General features: G+C 40.7%; 1 protein-coding gene across 2 annotated transcripts in view; it reads left to right on the top strand.

The window, feature by feature from the left end:
• The window catches only part of TRPC4 (transient receptor potential cation channel subfamily C member 4), a 188,872-nt gene extending 168,915 nt beyond the window's left edge, over nt 1-19,957 (top strand). For both annotated transcript variants that reach the window (XM_039320405.1, XM_039320406.1), the window contains 2 exons: nt 7,332-7,527; nt 19,661-19,957. In XM_039320405.1, coding sequence (XP_039176339.1) covers nt 7,332-7,527; nt 19,661-19,903 — 439 coding nt within the window. In that variant the 3' untranslated portion in view covers nt 19,904-19,957. The remainder of the gene's footprint in view (nt 1-7,331; nt 7,528-19,660) is intronic.
• The last annotated feature ends 249 nt before the right edge of the window (nt 19,958-20,206 follow it).

Raw genomic sequence — 20,206 nt, 5'->3', positions numbered from 1 at the left:
TGAGGAATGTTAAATTCACGCAAGCCCAAAACTTACGGGAAAACTTTTATAAAATGTTTTATAGATGGCACTTTGATCCACAAAAAATGTCTCGTATGTATCCAAACCTGCTGCCTAAATGTTGGAGATGTGGTTGCTCGGATGCTACTTATTATCATATTTGGTGGTCATGTAAAAGTATTAAAGCTTTTGGGATTAAGATATGGTGGAATATTCAAAGAATTTTTAAAAGAAGGATAAAATTTATTCCACAATTGTTTTTGTTGGGTATTGTTTCTGATTGTGATGATAAAGAGATTATTTTAATGTTAAATTTAATTACTGTGGCTAGGTTGTTAATAGGGCAATATTGGAAGAAGGAATTTTTGCCTACTTTGCAAGAATGGTTTTTTAAAGTTTCCTACTTAGCGGAAATGGCAAAAATTTCAGCTTTCTTGAAAGATCAATCGCAAGAGAAGTATCTTTCAGTGTGGAAAAGATGGATAAATTTTATACAATATAAGTATGATATAAGAAAATATTATCTAGCTTTTGAATAATTTATATAAGTTTAAGATATTATGTAGAAGTGTAATTGTTATTATTCTTTAATTTTTTATTTTTTTATTTCTTTTTATTTTCTTTTTTGTTTTTCCTCTTTTTGTTTCTTATATATAATGGAGTTAAAGTATTTTACAATTTGTTTATTGTGTGTAATTATATTTGCTTAAGGTTTATTTGGGTTTAAAACTTTTTTTCTTTTAAGATCTAGTTAAGCCTGTATTCAGCTCTGGGAAGAACGGGGGAGGGTTTTGGGGTGGGTTGGGAGGGATTGGGGAAGGGGTTTTTTCTTGTAAAATTTTAATTTTTTTTAATAATAATAAAAAAAAAGATTGCCAAAAGAAATATCAACAACCTAAGATAGGCAGATGATACCACTCTAATGGCAGAAAGTGAAGAGGAACTAAAGAACCTCTTAATGTGGGTGAAGAAGGAGAGTGCAAAACTTGTCTTGAAACTCAACATTAAGAAAACCAAAATCATGGCATCCGGCCCTCTCAATTCCTGGTAAATAGATGGGGAAGAAATGGAAGTAGTGACAGATTTTATTTTCCTGGGCTCAAAGATCACCTCAGATGGGGACTGCAGCCAAGAAATTAAAAGACGCTTGCTCCTGGGGAGGAAAGCTATGGCAAATCTAGACAGCATACTAAAAAGCAGAGAACATCACCCTGCCAACAAAAGTGCGTATAGTCCAGGCCATGGTTTTCCCAGTTGCAATGTATGGATGTGAAAGTTGGACCATAAGAAAGGCTGAGCGCAAAAGAATTGAGGCCTTTGAACTAGGTGCTGGAGAAGACTCCTGCAAGTCCCCTGGACTGCAAGGCGATCAAACCGGTCAGTCCTAGAGGAGATCAACCCTGATTGCTCTTTAGAAGGCCAGATCCTGAAGTTGAAACTCAAGTACTTTGGCCACCTAATGAGAAGGAAGGATTCACTGGAGAAGAACCTAATGCTGGGAAAGATTGAGGGCAATAGAAGAAGGGGATGACAGAGAATGAAACAGTAGGCATGAACTTAAATGGACTCCAGAAGATGGTAGAGGACAGGATGATCTGGAGGAACGTTGTCCATGGGGTCACGATGGGTTGGACATGACTTTGCAATTAACAACAACAACAAAAGATTAGGAATACAAGTCAAAATAGGCAACAAAATGGTAAGACAACACCTATCCAACTGATGAGTTGAAGTTACCAGGTACATAGGCATTATATCTGAGGGTTCTAAAGGAGCTGGTAGACATGATCTCAGACTGAACCTATCTTTCAAAAATCCTGGAACACCAGGGAACTACCAGAGGACTGGAAAAGAGCTGACATGGTTCCCATCTTGGAAAAAGGAAAAAAATGGATCCAGGAAATAACAGACCTGTTAGGCTGACATCAATTCTGGAAAAGAGAATTTTCAAACACCTAGAAGCAAGCAAGGTTATAATCAGAAGCCAACATAGGTTTGTCAAAAACAGAACATGGCAAACCAATCTTACTGCATTCTTTGACAAAGTGACAAATTAGTGGATCAGCAAAATGCTATGGACATAATTTACTTGGACTTCAGAATCAGAATCAGAAAAGAATAGAACTGGAAGGGACCTTGGAAGTCTTCTAGTCCAGCCCTCTGCTCAAGCAGGAGTCCCTATCATTTCAAACAAGTGGCTGTCTAGTCTCTTCTTAAAAACCTCGAGTGATGAAGCACCCACAATGTCTGAAGGCAAGCTGTTCCACTGGTTAATTGTCCTCACTGTTAGGAAGTTTCTCCTTAATTCCAGGTTGCTTCTCTCTTTGATTAGTTTCCATCCATTGTGTCTTGTCTTGCCTTCTGGTGCTTTGGAAAATAAATTGACCCCCTCCTCCTTGTGGCAGGCTCTCCAATACTGGAATACTGCTATCATGTTCCCCCTAGTCCTTTTCTCTAGACTGGCCATTCCCAAATCCTTATCATTTTAGTTGCACTTCTTTGCATTTTTTCCAAAGTCTCAACATCTTTTTTATAATGTGATGACCAAAACTGAATGCAGTATTCCAAGTGTGGCCTTATAAGGCTTTATAAAGCGGTACTAATACTTCACATGATTTTGATTCTATGCCTCTGTGTATACAACCAAGGATTATAATAGCTTTTTTGGCTGCTGCTGCACACTGCTGACATGTTTAAGTGATCATGCACTAGGACTCCAAGGTTCCTCTCACAGTTACTGTTTTTGAGCCAGATGTCACCTAATCTGTACTTGTACCTTTGGCTTTTCCTGTCCAGGTGTAAAACCTTGCTTTTCTCCACATTAAATATCATTTTTTTTGATAGGGCCCATTGTTCAAGTCTGCCAAGATCTTTTTGGATTCTGAGCTTGTCTTCTGGGGTGTTGGCTATTCCTGCCAGTTTAGTGTCATCTGCAAATTTGCTGAGATCCCCCTCAGCTAAGTCATTTATAAAAATATTGAACAGTACAGGGCCTAAGAGAGAACCTTGTGGTACCTCAATGCTTACTTCCCTCCATGTAGATGTAGTACCATTAAGGACTACTTGTTAATCCTACTACTGAGTGGCTATAGAATTTAGAGCACACTGCATTCAGCAATTTTCATCTTTAATCTTGAATGGAGTTACACTTCCTCATTAAACTCTGGTGCACAATCTGGGAGTCTTCTTGGACTCCCAACTCCTGTTCATGGAGTAGATGGCAACTGTGGCCAAGAACAGTTTTGTATAGCTTCATCTGGTGTGCCAGTTGTACACCTTCCTGGACTGGAAGGCCCTTCAAACAGTTACTCCTACCTTATTCAGTTCATGGCTCGACTACTACAACACAGTGTACATGGGGTGCTCTTGAAGACCATTCAGATTATTCAACTAACCCAAAATGCAGGATGCAGGCTGTGATGTGCATTCTTTGGTATGTCAGTGTCATATACCAAATTGCAAATTGCACTGATTGTTGGTAGCCTCTTGAATTATTCAAGGTGCTGGCTATCATTTATTGTATAAAGGTTTCCATGTCTACTTTCCCATGTTTTCTGCCCATCTATAAAAGTTGGCAGAGTTAACATGCTTTGGCTGCCATCAATTAAACAATCCATCAATACTCAGGAAGTGTGCCTTTCTCTGTCGCAATGTCTGTCTTGTCTTCTGGAAAGAGAGCCCTTCAGAGATTTTTGTAGTTCCTAACCTGATGGCCATCCAGGTGGCCTTGACAACCGGGCTATACATTCAGTCTTGGAATGGCATGGATGTGTCCCTCTTGTTAGACATGTTTTTGTATATATAATATACTGTTTGTACAGATACTATTTCATTTTTTAATTGTACAGTTTATAAATTGTTGCTTGTTTTAAACTGTGAGCTACTGGGTCATGTTAGAGTCAAGCTGTACCTAACTCTAATCAAAGAGAGATAGATCTGATCTATTTTTGAACTCACTTTATTTTTCACTTGCTTCTCCTGGCTTAGAAAATTTGGCCCTAATCTAACCTGTTTTCTTGCTGACAGTCATAGATAAATATTCAGAGTCCTGAACCCCTTTATATAATTGCTTTCCAACATTTCATTGTGTTGGAAAAAATAAAAAGTAAGAAAAGCCCACAAACTGCACTCAGTTCCCAGGGTCTCATTTGCTACCTTTACACGTCAACACAATGAATAGAACTGAAAATTGTTGTGGAGGGTTGGGGTGATTTAAGGCTTACCAATAACAATCTTTAAACTCTCCCAACCGTAAATCAGGTGGATTTGTTTCACTTTTCTTTTATACTGTGTAATGAAGAAACTTGTTGACCAGTTTTGCTCTTTAAGTCTTCTGTTCACCCAGGAAAAAAGGATACAAATATTTCAGCCTCTACCAACTATGGTGCTAGAATAAGTTAAGCAGAGCAGAAGGAAGAAATGATAGGCTGAATATGGTAACTTACCTGTGCTTCTATATACTATAAGGATATTTAGGAGGAAGACGGGAAAGGAGACATTCACTTTTAGAAATAATGATATACAATGTTAAAGTTTTCTCATTTGTGTCCTCTAGTGCTACAGAAATAAAACCAATTTTAGACAAGAACATTGAGTTCCTTCACTTTTTTATTCTTTTAGCAAACCATCAGGTGAAATAAAAAAGGCACTTGGAAAGTGACTGCATAGTCAGCATTACTGTCATAAGAAGATTGACTTGAGTCAGACAACAATAATAGCTAATATTAAATGGTGTGTGGAATCTATATGCTACTAAAAATACTACTTTAGTTGTCATGACCTTTAACTAGGCAAAATAGTGCATTGTAGGGCAACAGCTTTTGAACCAACGTACCTCAAATGGGTTAAATTACAGAATGTGTCCAAAATTCAGGAGCCATGACTCCCAAGGGGATGAAATTTGGGGAAGTTGTGGCTTCTTCAGTGCTACTGACTGCTAATAGACAGCTGCACTGCTGCTGTAGTCATATGATCTTTATTTTCAACATTCTGTGACAGTTTCCAGTCAAACATGCACTTTCTTGCTCCCTCCCCATCTAGCAGCAGTCACTTACCGAAGGGAAGGGTAATTTGATTTCCAATGCTCCCTGCCAGATTCCTAAAGGAAACTCAATGGAAGTTTGAGTTTGGAATTTGGCTTGCTGCCAAGCCAGCAAGAATTTGAAAGTTGCTCCTGCTCCTACTGCATTTTTGCACACCCTTCTGGGCAAACATTTTGTTTCTCTATTTAGGTAAGGATATCTCTCTGAAACAATGACCCAAAAGAGTGTAGATTATCTAGTTATGCGTTAAATATTACTTTTAGTATTATGAAAAACTATTGCATCAGCAAAACTTACTTATTGGCCAAAATATAAAAGCTGATATTCTGTCATTGATTTTCGCAGAGATAAAAGTAATCTGAAATTAGACACTATAATAAATATCAGTATGCCATTAATATTGGCAGCCAACCATCCTGTGCTTCCCTGCATTCAACAGTGTAGACCACAAGCTACTTCTTGGTAAACTAGAAAAATATGGGATAAACAGCATCACCACCAGATGGATTTGTAACTGATTGACAAACTGCATTCAATGAGTAATGGTGCTATATCTACATGGAGGGAAGTAAGCAGTGGGGTACCACAAGGCTCTGTCTTAGATGCAGTACTCTTCAATATCTTCATAAATGACTTAGATGAAGGAATAGAAGGGGAACTCATCAAATTTCAGATGACACTAAACTAATAGGAATAGCCAACACCCCAGAAGACAAGCTAAGGATCCAAAAAGATCTTGAGAGACTTGAACAATGGGCCCTATCAAACAACATGAAATTTAATCTGAAGAAAAACAAGGTTTTACACCTGGGCAGGAAAAACCAAAGGTACAAGCACAGATTAGGCAAAACCTGGCTCAAAAACAGTAACTGTGAGAGGAAACTTGGAGTCCTAGTGCAGAGGTCCCCAATCTATGAGCCGCAACTCATTACTGGGCCATGGCCTCTTGGCCACTGGGCCACGTAACTGGTTGGCCAGGGAACATGTGTGAGTGTGCACACTTACCCCTCCTTGCACTAGCCAAGCTGCGAGCCTTGCCCCAACACTAGCCTAGCCACAAACCATGAGTCTCGTGCCAGCACTAGCCAAGCTGTGAGCTGTGAGCCTCACGTTGGCGCTAGCTGAGCCACAAGCCTCGCACTGGCACTAGCTGAGCTGCAAGCTGCACACCGGCGCTAGCCAAGCCTCACTCCAGCACTAGCCGAGCTGCAAGCCTCATGCTGGCACTAGCAGCCCCATATGTGGAGAGCACATGCTTGTGGACCTGTTCATGTGTACGCAACCACATTAGCATGTGTGTGCATGCACACATAAAGGTGCCTGCCCTTCCCTTTCCCTCTGGGCTGCCAACCCAGAAAGGTTGGGACTCCTTTCCTAGTGGATGATCACTTAAACATGAGCCAGCAATATGTGATAGCAACCAAAAAAGTTAACACAATCCTTGGCTGTATAGATAGAGGCATAGAATCAAAATCATGTAAAGTATTAGTACCTCTTTACAAATCCTTTGTAAGGCCACACCTGGAATACTGCATTCAGTTTTAATCACCACATTACAAAATAGATGTTGAGACTTTGGAAAAGTGCAAAGAAGAGCAACTAAGATGATTAAAGGCCTGGAGACAAAAACATAGGAAGAACAGTTTCGGGAATTGGGTATGGCTAGTCTAGAGAAAAGAAGGACTAAGGGGAACATGATAGCAGTATTCCAATATTTGAGGGGCTGCCACAAAGAAGAGGGGGTCAATTTATTTTCCAAAGCACCAGAAGACAAGACAAGAAACAATGGATGGAAACTAATTAAGAGAGAAGCAACTTGAAATTAAGGAGAAACTTCCTAACAGTGAGGACAATTAACCAGTGGAACAGCTTGCCTTCAGAAATCGTGGGCACTCCATCACTGGAGGTTTTAAAGAAGAGACTGGATAGTCACTTGTCTGAAATGATATAGGTTCTCCTGCTTGAGCAGGAGGCTGGACAAGAAGACCTCCAAGGTCTCTTCCAGCTCTATTTTATGCTACTGTAGTAAAACCTGCCTCTTATTCTGATATTATCATCATGCATTTTCCTGATCAAGAGCAACAGAATTGGCTGTCATAGTGGATTTGTAGAGAACAAGTTTCCCCTTCTGTTCTTCTCATTTTATGTAATTGAATTGGCTTGTTTAATTTATAAGAAGAATTGATATTTAAAAGCAATAGTTACATTTTAATACTTTGTATCTGTAGCCACTTGAAATAAGTTGTGATAATGACTCTTTGCTGCTTTTTTGTTTCTTTTCTTTTCCAGTTTATTCGAAACTCTCCAATCATTATTTTGGTCAGTCTTTGGACTCATCAACCTGTATGTGACCAATGTTAAAGCTCGACATGAATTCACTGAGTTTGTTGGGGCCACTATGTTTGGGACCTACAACGTCATCTCACTGGTGGTCCTGCTTAACATGTTGATAGCCATGATGAACAATTCCTACCAGCTTATTGCTGTCAGTAGTTAATATTTTGCTTTTTTATTCTGAAATAATGTTGACAATGACTTCTTATATGCTTAGAAATTTAGATTCTCTATCTCCAAGACAACAAACATCAACTTATTGCAAATTCCAGAAAGTATACTACTAAGCTTCACAATTCAGTTCATATATCCAATCCAGTACAACACTCAAGGTCTAGTGTATAAAGAAATTACTTTTCAAACCAAAATATCCCTATTAACCAGTAACTGTTTTAACATATCAAACTATGCTAGCTTTTTAAACTGCTTCTCCCTAGCCAGGAATTTTCTCAGTCCCAATAACTTGTCTCTTACATTTGATTTCTATATCTTCCAAACCCTTGACTTCTTAATCTGCATATTTTATTCATGTTCAAGCTTTATCCCTAATGTACCAATAACTTATCTGTTGTTTCACTCCTTTTTCTGACAACTTCTTCTTTACATGTTAAACTTCTATTATCAACTTACTTTATTCTTATTTCATTTTTCTTTTACCTTTAATTTGGACTACAGTAAAACAAGTGCTAATTAACAAAATTTCCTACAGAAGTTTGCTCCCATTAGTGATCCACATTTTTACAGCCCAGATATAGTAGTCCTATTTTTAATTGTCCCTACAGGCAATCTTGCTTACTGACTGCCTCATTTAGTGGCCATTCAAAGTGAGGATTGTGTAAAAAACAGCTTTGTGACTAGCTCATGCATTTACAACTGCCACATAATCCCACAACCATTTGGGTGGTTAACAACTGGCATGCAGTTACAACTGATGCAGTGTCCCATAGTCACATGATTGCCAATTTTGTGCTTCACAACCAGCCTCCAAGCAGAGTTAATGGAGGACAGAGAAGTAAAATCACCAGTCATAGACACGTGAAGTCTTGCTTAGTAACTGCAGTGTTTTTTTTAACAACCAAAAGAAAAGAAATCATAAGCCTCTGGCAGTCATGGTCACACTTAGTGACCGTAGCCCTTAGGGATGCAGTTGCAATTATGGTTTTTAACTGAGGCCTACCTGTTTTTTCAATTCTTTTACAGCTAAATATATACAGATAGCCCTTGACTAACAAACAGTTGCTTAATGACTGCTTTAAATTATAATGAGCCCATCGTAAAATGTCATGCCACACACCCACCAAGCAATCACATGACTGCATTTCACATGCTTAAAAAATCATAGAGCTTGTCCTTCCCCTCATTTGCTTCAGTTAGGACCCAGTGCTCAAGGCTGTCAAGAGCCTTATGAATGTTGAGTCTGTCTTCCAAAGTGTTAGCTTGTGTCATCTGCAAATGTGATGAGTTCCCTTCATCTAGATCAGTGGTTTTCAACCTTTTTTGCCACGACCCCCAACCAGTCATAAGTCGAAGATTTTCCCTGCCCGGGAGCGCCGTGCATATGTGGTGCCGCCCCCTGCATCAGCCGAGGCGTAACTGGCAAGGGGCAGTGACGGCGCAGGGTGACCACCGGCTGGACCACCAGCTGGCCCAGCCCAAGGGAGGTAAGACACTCGCCAGGCCCCACATGCGCCAGCAACCCTCCCTGCGCCCACTGGCCTCCCACCTCCTACCCCTGGCCCTCTTTTACTTACATTTTTAGTAGTTGCTCAGCAGGGAGGGGTGGAAACTTCCAGACAGCTCGCCTTCGCTGCAGACAATTTGCAGCACTGTTTGCAGACTGGGACTTTTGGCGGGTTCAGCAGGGCAGAGACAGCCTGGACAATTCCTATTGGCTTTTGAAAGCCAATAGAATTAGACTCTATTCAAGAGAGTCTGAATAGCTCAGCTGGAATACTGTCACCTCCACTAGCTTTGTTGTTGCTCAGCTGAGCTATTCAAAATCTTAAAAGACGATGCAGTAAAAGTGCTACACTCAATTTGCCAGCAAATTTGGAAAACTCAACAGTGGCCACAGGATTGGAAAAGGTCAGTTTACATTCCAATTCCAAAGAAAGGCAATGCCAAAGAATGTTCAAACTATCGCACCATTGCACTCATTTCACATGCTAGTAAAGTTATGCTTAAAATCCTACAAGCTAGACTCCAGCAGTATGTGGATCGAGAACTACCAGAAGTACAGGCAGGATTTCGAAGAGGCAGAGGAACTAGAGATCAAATTGCCAACATACGCTGGATCATGGAGAAAGCTAGGGAGTTCCAGAAAAACATCTACTTCTGCTTCATTGACTATGCAAAAGCCTTTGATTGTGTGGATCACAACAAATTGTGGCAAGTTCTTAAAGAGATGGGAGTACCAGACCATCTCATTTGTCTCTTGAGAAACCTATATGCGGGTCAAGAAGCAACAGTGAGAACCGAACACGGAACCACTGATTGGTTCAAAATTGGAAAAGGAGTCCGGCAAGGCTGTATACTGTCGCCCTGCCTATTTAACTTATATGCAGAGCACATCATGAGAAAGGCAGGGCTAGATGAATCAAAAGTTGGAATTAAGATTGCCGGGAGAAATATCAACAACCTAAGATATGCAGATGATACCACTCTAATGGCAGAAAGTGAAGAGGAACTAAAGAGCCTCTTGATGCGGGTGAAGAAGGAGAGTGCAAAAGTTGGCTTGAAACTCAACATTAAGAAAACCAAAATCATGGCATCCGGCCCTCTCAATTCCTGGCAAATAGATGGGGAAGAAATGGAGGTAGTGACAGATTTTATTTTTCTGGGCTCAAAGATCACCTCAGATGGGGACTGCAGCCAAGAAATTAAAAGACGCTTGCTCCTGGGGAGGAAAGCTATGGCAAATCTAGACAGCATCTAAAAAGCAGAGACATCACCCTGCCAACAAAAGTGTGTATAGTCCAGGCCATGGTTTTCCCAGTTGCAATGTATGGCTGTGAAAGTTGGACCATAAGAAAGGCTGAGCGCAAAAGAATTGAGGCCTTTGAACTATGGTGCTGGAGAAGACTCCTGCGAGTCCCTTGGATTGCAAGGCGTTCAAACCGGTCAGTCCTAGAAGAGATCAACCCCGACTGCTCTTTAGAAGGCCAGATCCTGAAGTTGAAACTCAAGTACTTTGGCCACCTAATGAGAAGGAAGGATTCACTGGAGAAGAGCCTAATGCTGGGAAAGATTGAGGGCAATAGAAGAAGGGGACGACAGAGAATGAGATGGCTGGATGGAGTCACTGAAGCAGTAGGTGTGAATTTAAATGGACTCCAGAAGATGGTAGAGGACAGGAAGACCTGGAGGAACGTTGTCCATGGGGTCGCGATGGGTCGGACACGACTTCACAATTAACAACAACAACAACAAGAGAGTCTATTCTATTGACTTTCAAAAGCCAATAGAATAAGAGGGAGTAGCACAACTAAGGAAAAGGGGGAAAAAATGGCGGACTGCATTGTTTGGCAACCCCTGTGAAATGGTCGTTCGACCCCAAATGGGGGTCACAACCCACAGGTTGAGAACCGCTGCCCTAACTGGTGGTGAGGGGAATCACTGCTGCAGGACAATTTGGACAATCTGGGAGGGGAAGAGGCACAGAAGAAACATTATTCCATTCCAGGTCCAAGGTGCAGTGGAGTGGAGTGGCAGAAGCAATTAATAAAACAAGTACCAGTATTATACTCAGAAGGCCAACAACAAACACACTATGAATCAAATAGTCATGAAAATAAAATGATTTTAATAGCCTTCCAGAGGGCAATGAGGGTTTGGCCCAGTGATGGCGAACCTTTTAGAGCAGTGGTTCTCAACCTTTTAAATGCCGTGACCCCTAACCGGTTGTAAGTTGAGGACTACTCAACCGGTCCTAAGTCGAGGACTACCCAACCGGTCGTAAGTCGAGGACTACCCAACTGGTCGTAAGTCGAGGATTTTCCCTGCCCGGGAGCACCGTGCATGTGTGGTGCTGCCCCCTGCATCAGCCGAGGCGTAGCTGGCAAGGGGCAGTGACGGCGCAGGGTGACCACCGGCTGGACCACCAGTTGGCCCAGCCCAAGGGAGGTAAGGCACCCGCCGGGCCCCACGTGTGCCACCAACCTTCCCTGTGCCCGTCGGCCTCCCACCTCCCACCCCTGGCCCTCTTTTACTTACATTTTTAGTAGTTGCTCAGCAGGGAGGGGTGGAAACTTCCAGACAGCTCGCCTTCGCTGCAGACAACTTGCAGCACCGTTTGCAGACTGGGACTTTTGGTGGGCTCAGCAGAGCAGAGACAGCCTGGACAATTCCTATTGGCTTTTGAAAGCCAATAGAATTAGACTCTATTCAGGAGAGTCTATTTTATTGGCTTTCAAAGCCAATAGAATAAGAGGGAGTAGCACAACTAAGGAAAAGGGGGAAAAATGGCGGACTGCATTGTTTGGTGACCCCTGTGAAATGGTCGTTCAACCCCAAATGGGGTCGCGACCCACAGGTTGAGAACCGCTGTTTTAGAGACTGAGTGCCCAAAAAACGCCACGCCCCCAGCCCGCCCGAGCTCTGCCCCTGCCCCGTCCATCTGCAGGGCCACTCACCATCTCCATGGTCCACTGCAGCAGATCACCTAGGCGCCCTTGCAATGCCATGGCAGCCACGCCCTCCACCCGAACCCCGCAGCATCATCTGCACACAATTGGGCACAAGGACGGAGTCTTGTCCCTGCTGCCCGGCTGTCATGTCCTTGGCTGCGCTGCTCCGCACAGGCCATGCCTGGGGGAGACTCTCCTCTGGGGGGAGCTGCTGGTGAGAAGGGGGCTGTGGGGGGAAGCGGGGCTGGGGCAATGGTGCACGTGCCCACAGAGAGGGCTCCAAGTGCTACCTCTGGCACGCGAGCCATAGGTTCGCCACCACTGGTTTGGCCTAAACACACCTACAGCAATACATTCCACCATGTGAGAGTCTGTCTTAATGCATCCTCCTGTTATCTTCCCCCCAGCAACAGAGAGACAGCTGTTTTGAGAATCAAACTTATCACAAATCTTCCATAGGCTTTGTTTTTCTCTATAGCATATCATAGGTTAGCCTCTTTTTTGAAAATTTACTTCGAACAATCTGCTATTTTCCTTTTCATTCTTGGCTATTCTCTCCAAGACGGTATTGGATTATATATATGCCTTGGAGAAAGGGAGCTATAAGAAAGGAAAGAGATTTACATTATATTCATGTAAACATATTATGGTATTTCTTTGAGCTATTTACAAAATAGAAAGTATCAACGCAATGAAATCATAACCTTTTTAAAATTACAAAGAGCTAGGGAAAAAGTAACCCAAAACAGTTATTTGACAACCAGATAAAGTAGTTAAATGATCAGTGATCACATCCTTGGAGGTTAATGAAAAAGTCAGGTGAAACAAAATAAATTACATCAGTTTGGATCCCTGAATGATCTCCGTTATTTTCTAAGTACTACCTACTTTATATACACTTGGAACATATTTGAAATGTCCACTAAAGCTTAAAAGTAAGCTTCTTTGGAGTAACTACAGAGTACTATTGGCATCAATAGATGCCATTTCAATTCATCTATTCTTATTTAGAAGGATATAAAATTGTTGAGAGTATTTTAAGAGAGAATATTTTACTCTGCTCTCCAGAGCTTTTGGGCTCCAGAGTAACTTCCTGCCATCAATTCAACCCTAAGAAGAAAAGTAATCACTATCCACCCCCATAATAGGTTCCACTGTCCTTCATAATTTTTGATTGGAACTCATAGAATTTGGTTGGCAATTACTGAATGAAAATAGGGATTGAATCGTTCTGCCTTTTTTTATTTGAGTTACTGAACAACTAGTGTCCCAATTCTATTTCTTCCTTTCTTTTGATTATATTTTAAAAAACGTATTTTTAACACTCTACAGTTCTGGAGTATTGATCTGTATTCGTGACCCTTTTTCCATTTCTGGGGTTTCCGTTTCTGTCTGTGTTTTTGTATCTTTTTGTTTTTTTCATGTCTTTACTAAGGATTTGTTCTAGTCATGTTAGTTATCCCAACTCCCATTACCTATGGTGATCAATAAACAGTAAACAGTGCTTCTGCACATACATTAGCTTTGGGGATTGAGAAAGGACTAAATAGTAGTAATAGCAACTCTCCTTTTCCTGGCTCTCTTCAGGTAGACCATGGTAATTCTGATTTGAGGAAAAATAGCAAGGTTTATTTTCCAAACCAATCTGAGGTAACTTCTATTTTGTTGAAAAATGTATATGAATGCATATAGTCTTCAGGTTACAACCCCAATTGGGCCTAGGATTTCCATCACTAAGCAATATAGCCATAAAGCTTGACATCATATGACTGCATTGCTTAGTGATGACAATCTTAATGATCCCAGTTTGCCTTGCAATTCCAAGACTTATAGGTCATTATGTGAATAGTCCCAAGTGCACTGGGTGATGCAAGGTGCACTGAGTGATGCAAGGGAGTGGGGCAGGCTGTGGGAAGGCCAGTGCAGGCCACATATGAGTTGGGAGAGGGATTGGGAAGCCTGGCATAGGATGCAGGTAAGTTCAGGAATATGGATGGCATAGTTTTGAGGACCAGTCATAAGTACCTCTTGTTCAGTACTGTCACATCTTTGAATAGTTGCTGAACAAGTGGTTGATAAATAAGAGCTACCTGTTCTCTTCATACTATTCCCTTTTTGGTAAGCAGTGTTAAGCAAAGTACAGAAAGGGAATAAGAAACACTAAGCCAAAGGAACTAAAGGCATGAGGTAAGAAAAAGAAATAAAGCTGAAACTATTTACACCCTTCATTATATTTCTCCATACCTCCATACAGGTCTAGGACAATTCACCACACCAGATCAGCATTGATGGGTGGGAGCGCATTAGTCAGTGTGGCTTAGTGGGTGTGGCTGGGTCGGTGCAGATGATTCAGCACAGATGACTCGGTGTAGCCAGGTTGCCACAGATGGGTGGGCATGGCTGGGTCAGCATGGCTGGGTCAGCACACCTGGATGGGTGCTGATGGCTTGACGCAGAACAAGTCACCCTGGCCAACTGAACATGGTGACAACTCGGTGCCCCACCAGAAGAAACACCAGCCCCTAATGTACCAGCCGATGAGACACAGGGGTTGGGACGATTGGTGGTGAGGGGAATCACTGCTGTGGAACAATTCACACCAAGCAGTGAAGGGAAGAGGCAGTTCCTAACACAACAACCCTCAGAGGTAGGCTTACATGGAATCAACTGCCCTTGTGTTGTACATCAAGGGTTTATTTTTTTTATAAGGGGTGGATTCTCAGTATTGCATTCAACAGAGGATTTGTACAACTGGGGAGGGTGATTTCCTCTTCCCCAGCTGTACAAATCTTCTCTTGAACCTTCATTCTCAATGGGGGGGGGAATCAATAAATTATAGAAGGGTCTAAAAAATAAGTTATAAATGTATTTATACTTATACATCCTTAGAAATTCTAAATCCTTCAGCAGCATTATCAATGAATCAGGGGAAGGAGCTAGGACAGTAAAATACTAGGGATCCAGAAGAATGATATGCACCTGATGGGGCAGGCCAGCCTTGGTTATGAGCTCTATCCTAAACCTATTCCATTTCCCTGAATATGCCTGGCCAAGTTCTTTTTTGTGCACTGGGAATTATTCCCACGGAAATGTATTTAAGAATACATTCATCTTTTCAGATTGCCATCCTGAGCTTTGACTGAAAAAGAAGCCTGGCTGAATTCCATGGGGCTGGTTTTATTTGGAGTAAAAGAGGAATAGGCTGGGCTCTGGGATAACCTCATCAACACTAAAACCCTCAAACCATAAATGTCACCAAGTTGCTTCTGCCACTCCACTCCACTGCACCTTGGACCTGAAATGGAATAATGTTTCTTCTGTGCCTCTTCCCCTCCCAGATTGTCCAAATTGTCCTGCAGCAGTGATTCCCCTCACCACCAGCGGTTCTCAACCTGTGGGTCGCAACCCCATTTGGGGTCGAACGACCATTTCACAGGGGTCGCCAAACAATGCAGTCCACCATTTTTTCCCCCTTTTCCTTAGTTGTGCTACTCCCTCTTATTCTATTGGCTTTTGAAAGTCAATAGAATAGACTCTCTTGAATAGAGTCTAATTCTATTGGCTTTCAAAAGCCAATAGGAATTGTCCAGGCTGTCTCTGCCCTGCTGAGCCCACCAAAAGTTCCAGTCTGCAAACGGTGCTGCAAGTTGTCTGCAGCAAAGGCAAGCTGTCTGGAAGTTTCCACCCCTCCCTGCTGAGCAACTACTAAAAATGTAAGTAAAAGAGGGCCAGGGGTGGGAGGTGGGAGGCCGGCGGGCGCAGGGAAGGTTGCTGGCGCACGTGGGGCCCGGCGGGTGCCTTACCTCCCTTGGGCTGGGCCAACTGGTGGCCCAGCCAGTGGTCGCCATGCGCCGTCGCTGCCCCGTGCCAGCTACGCCTTGGCTGGCGCAGGGGGCGGCACCACGCATGCGCAGCGCTCCTGGGCAGGGAAAGTCCTCGACTTATGACCGGTTGGGTAGTCCTCGACTTACGACCGGTTGGGTAGTCCTCGACTTACAACCGGTTGAGTAGTCCTTGACTTACGACCGGTTGGGGGTTGCGGCATTAAAAAGGTTGAGAACCACTGAGTTAGGGGCTGATGTTTTTTCAGATGGGGCGCCAAGTTATCCCCACATCCAATTGGCTGGGGCAACTTGTTCTGTGCCAATTTGACCATGCTCACCTAGGTGTACTGACCCAGCCATACCCACTTATCCATCCTGACCTGGCTACTGTGAGTCATCCCATTCCACCCCTCTACCTATCATTGTATTCCACCTTTGCTTTTATCACATTCATGTACAGTTTCAGCTCCATGCAGCCAGTCTTCTTTCTTCTGACCACACATATGATGTGTGCATATTATTTATTCATTCTTTCAAACCACCAGTGCAGTTAGCTCATGTTGTTCACTTTTTTGTTCAAATTTTGTTCAAATTTAGTTATAACCCATTCATTCTATACCTCATCTCTTACATACTTATGTTCCCTGTTACACTACTTTCAACTTATTTTTTTTTCACTTCCAAACAGCCATTTCGGCTTCTTTTACCAAGTATTAATTGCTCACAACAGGCCACAAAATACCCACTATATCTCTGCTATCAAGTGAACATCTTAAAATTTTCCTATTCATTTTTTAATCTTTACCATTCTACTAAGATATACCAATCCATCTATTTGTTCTAATTTTCAATACTTTTAATAGAATTTGCAATCATTCGCTCCTTTTCTCTGTCAAACAAAACTACTTTGAATTCTGATACATTGATCCTCACATCTATACTTCCTGAGTATCAATCTAATGTTGTTGTTAATTGCGAAGTCATGTCCGACCCATCAATCTAATATTCACTGCCAAATACAGTACTCAAATTTTCATCCAAAAAAATATAACATTATCCATATGCAAAAAGATATATATCAATTCACATCCACAATCAGCATACCTCTGATATTACCAACAAGCACTTCATATTAATATACTCATAAATACATTAAAATCAAGAAGACATTGCACATCTTTGTCCTATTCCCTGCTCAGTATGCATTCCATTTATTAATCTACATCTGCACCGTTACCATTTTCCCACATCCTTTCAATATTTATGATCACTTTTTCATCATTTCTTGATCAGCAACATTTGCAGCAATTGTTTCAATTTAACATACAGTTTAACATATATATTACTATCATTCTGATACAAATCTTTAAAATAATTCTTCCAGTATCCCAGTTTTATCCAAAATCATTTTACTTTTATTCTTATTCACTCTAGTGGACGTGCCTTGTTCATCTACTTCCCTTTTTAAAAAATGCTAGAGAAAAAGGAAAATAAAGGGATGGAGTCACTATGTATGTGTTGACTGGCCATATAATGAATGTATATAGAATATGTACAGTATATGACATTTTACAAATTTTCAAAAAAGATGACATTTTTGTAACTATCCATACAATTTTTATTTCCATCAAAGTCACTCTGCATTTTCTCTGTCTAATTTAACTGTAATCATTCCTCGCTTTATTTGACTACATTTGTTGCAATCATTTTTTTCTGTTATACTGATTTTACAGTGTCTTTTACTTAGCTTTTTGTACCTGACACTACTAAATACATAATGTGTGACACTACATAATAGATGAATAAATAAATAAGCTAGAGAAACATGTAACTGAAAAAGTAGTAAAATAACGGAGAACATCATACACTCTGTGAAGCACAAGCATTTACTCAGTTGTTACTTCATTAAAACCTCCTGTAACTTGTAAGCAAAATTTAAAGAGATAGATGAAGTTTTATCCAGTTGTTTGCTTGTTTGTTTGTTTGTTTAGTAAATTGACATGCCACCTATTTTTCAGAGACAACTTTGGGCAGCTTACAAACATTAAAACTATTAGACATAAAATAATAAAACAATAAATAAAAACAATAATAAAGACATGTTCTTTTTTTTATTCTATGCATAATCTGGACTCACAACTCCTACTCGAGGAGCAGATGGCAGTCATGGCGAGGAGGGTCTTTGTGCAACTGCAGGTTTTGCACCAGTAACATCCTTTCCTGAACCAACAGTCCCTACTCATGCCTGTTGCAAGGTGCTCTAAAAGGGGCTACCCTTGAAAAGCATCCAGAAGCTCCAGTTGGTTCAAAATGCAGTGCCCCACATGGTTTTGTGCAGATCTCAGAGTGCACATTATGCCACCTCTCCTGCAGGAGCTGCATTGGTTGCAGATTTGCTTCTGGGTACAATTCAATTGTCACCTTTAAAGCCCTTCGTGGCTTGGGACCAGGTTGTCTGAGGAACCATCTCTTGCCGGTCACATCCACCAGTAAGAGCGGAGAGGTTGCAGGTCTGTCACCTAAAGAGATACATCTGGTGGGCCCCACCATGGGTCTTTTCATGTAAGCAATCACCTATACCTAAAGCATGAAACATTTGCTTCTATATAACTTATTTCCCAGTCTAAAGCATTTACAAAGCTGCTTGCACATAAACAAAGATAATGATTACAAAATATCACTACTAATATCAATATTACTAATATCAACCTTAAGCATAATAAAATCCCTTCATATATGATCTATTTCAAACTTATCCAATAATTTTCCTATAGAAGTTTGGTGTATACAGATAGTCCTCACTTACTGATAGTAATTGGGATCAGAAAGCTTGTTGCTAAATGACACAGTCATAAGATGTGCCCATCCCATGCACCAACTTACAACAGCAATTCTGAAAGTCCCAGTTGCTGTCATTAGGAAAATCCCTCATTATTGCAGGGTCCCAATAATGTATTGGGTTTTTGGAAAGTTCTTTTTTGCTAGTAGTTTTGCTAGTACAGAATTTTGAAAGCCTATCATTCTCCTTCTTCACAGCACAATACAGGTGAAGTTGCTCTTTCTCATTTTCTTCTCTCCCCTCAGAGAGGAAAACAAGCTGAGATGCCTGTTTGCAAAAAAATTATTTCCTTCTTCACTTTCCCAAAGTCTGTTAGACCTTCCACAGATATTTCTCTAAGTGGATATTTTTCCATTATTATGCTCATTTATTCTTGGAGTTCCAATTGCCCCAATCACTGTTTTGATACTCTATTGACTAACTTCTGGCATCTAGTAGAATAGCATTTTTCTCCACAATCACATTCACTCAGAAAGTTACCTATTTTTTCCATAACCCATCTCTGGTTCTTTCATTCTGGCCATTCAGTTAAGAATAATATGCAAATATCACTCCTAACATAGTTATCTATATTAAATAGAAAAAATCACAAAAACTGCATTGTGAAAATACATTTTAGTTATGGTTTAGCTAAATATTTTCTTTGCTTATTAGTATCATGGTTGGTTGCACAATTAACCAGATATTTAGACTGGATTTTGTATGTTTATCCATCTGTTGAGTCATTAATATTATTTTATTTTAAAATATAGAAAGTTGCATATAAGAAAAGGTGATGGGCACTATAAAAATCAGTCAAGATGAATGTTAATTTAATAAACTAAGACACCAGAAGTATTAAAATTCAAAGGGAGAACACAAATTGGATTTCAACTCTTCTAGTATGTTTTTTTAAATTTCTGATAGTGTTATCTTTCTGAAAACCTACAACAATAATAATTCAATAAACCTATCCAGTATGAGATAAAAATGTATTTTCATGTTTTATATATTCAGGATCATGCAGATATTGAATGGAAATTTGCTCGTACAAAGTTATGGATGAGTTACTTTGAAGAAGGAGGGACTTTGCCCACACCTTTCAATGTCATACCAAGTCCAAAATCTCTATGGTATCTAATAAGATGGCTGCGGAGACGACTATGCAGGCAAAACATTAAAAAAAAAACAGAAAGTTTTGGAACCATTGGGGTAAGCAAAATTAGCCATTTCCTTCCTCATCCTTGTAAGACTGGGTAGTGGTGACATCTTACCTACAGAGGCTAGAAGGATGTATATTTCTGCTTTTTGACAATGCCAAAAAGTCTCTTGAATCAACTGTAGTTTCCCTTCTTTCTCTTCCTGATTTTTTAAAATAATCACCGTTCCCCATTTCGTGAAGTAATATATTAGGAGTGTCTAAAAATGTAAACAAAATGGAAAAAGTGTTTATTTTGAGCTCAAAACTAAACTTCATTCAAAGCATTCCTTTAGCCGTGTTATAGTGAAACAAAACTCAAAATAATCAATGTGTTCTATCTGAACATAATTCCAAATATGTAA

This window comes from Crotalus tigris, unplaced genomic scaffold, assembly GCF_016545835.1.
Source record: "Crotalus tigris isolate CLP2741 ecotype Arizona unplaced genomic scaffold, ASM1654583v1 scf7180000023637.1517150, whole genome shotgun sequence".
NCBI classification, from domain to species: domain Eukaryota; kingdom Metazoa; phylum Chordata; class Lepidosauria; order Squamata; family Viperidae; genus Crotalus; species Crotalus tigris.
Note: the sequence above shows the minus strand (reverse complement) of the source record. Positions and strands in the feature narration are given on the sequence as shown.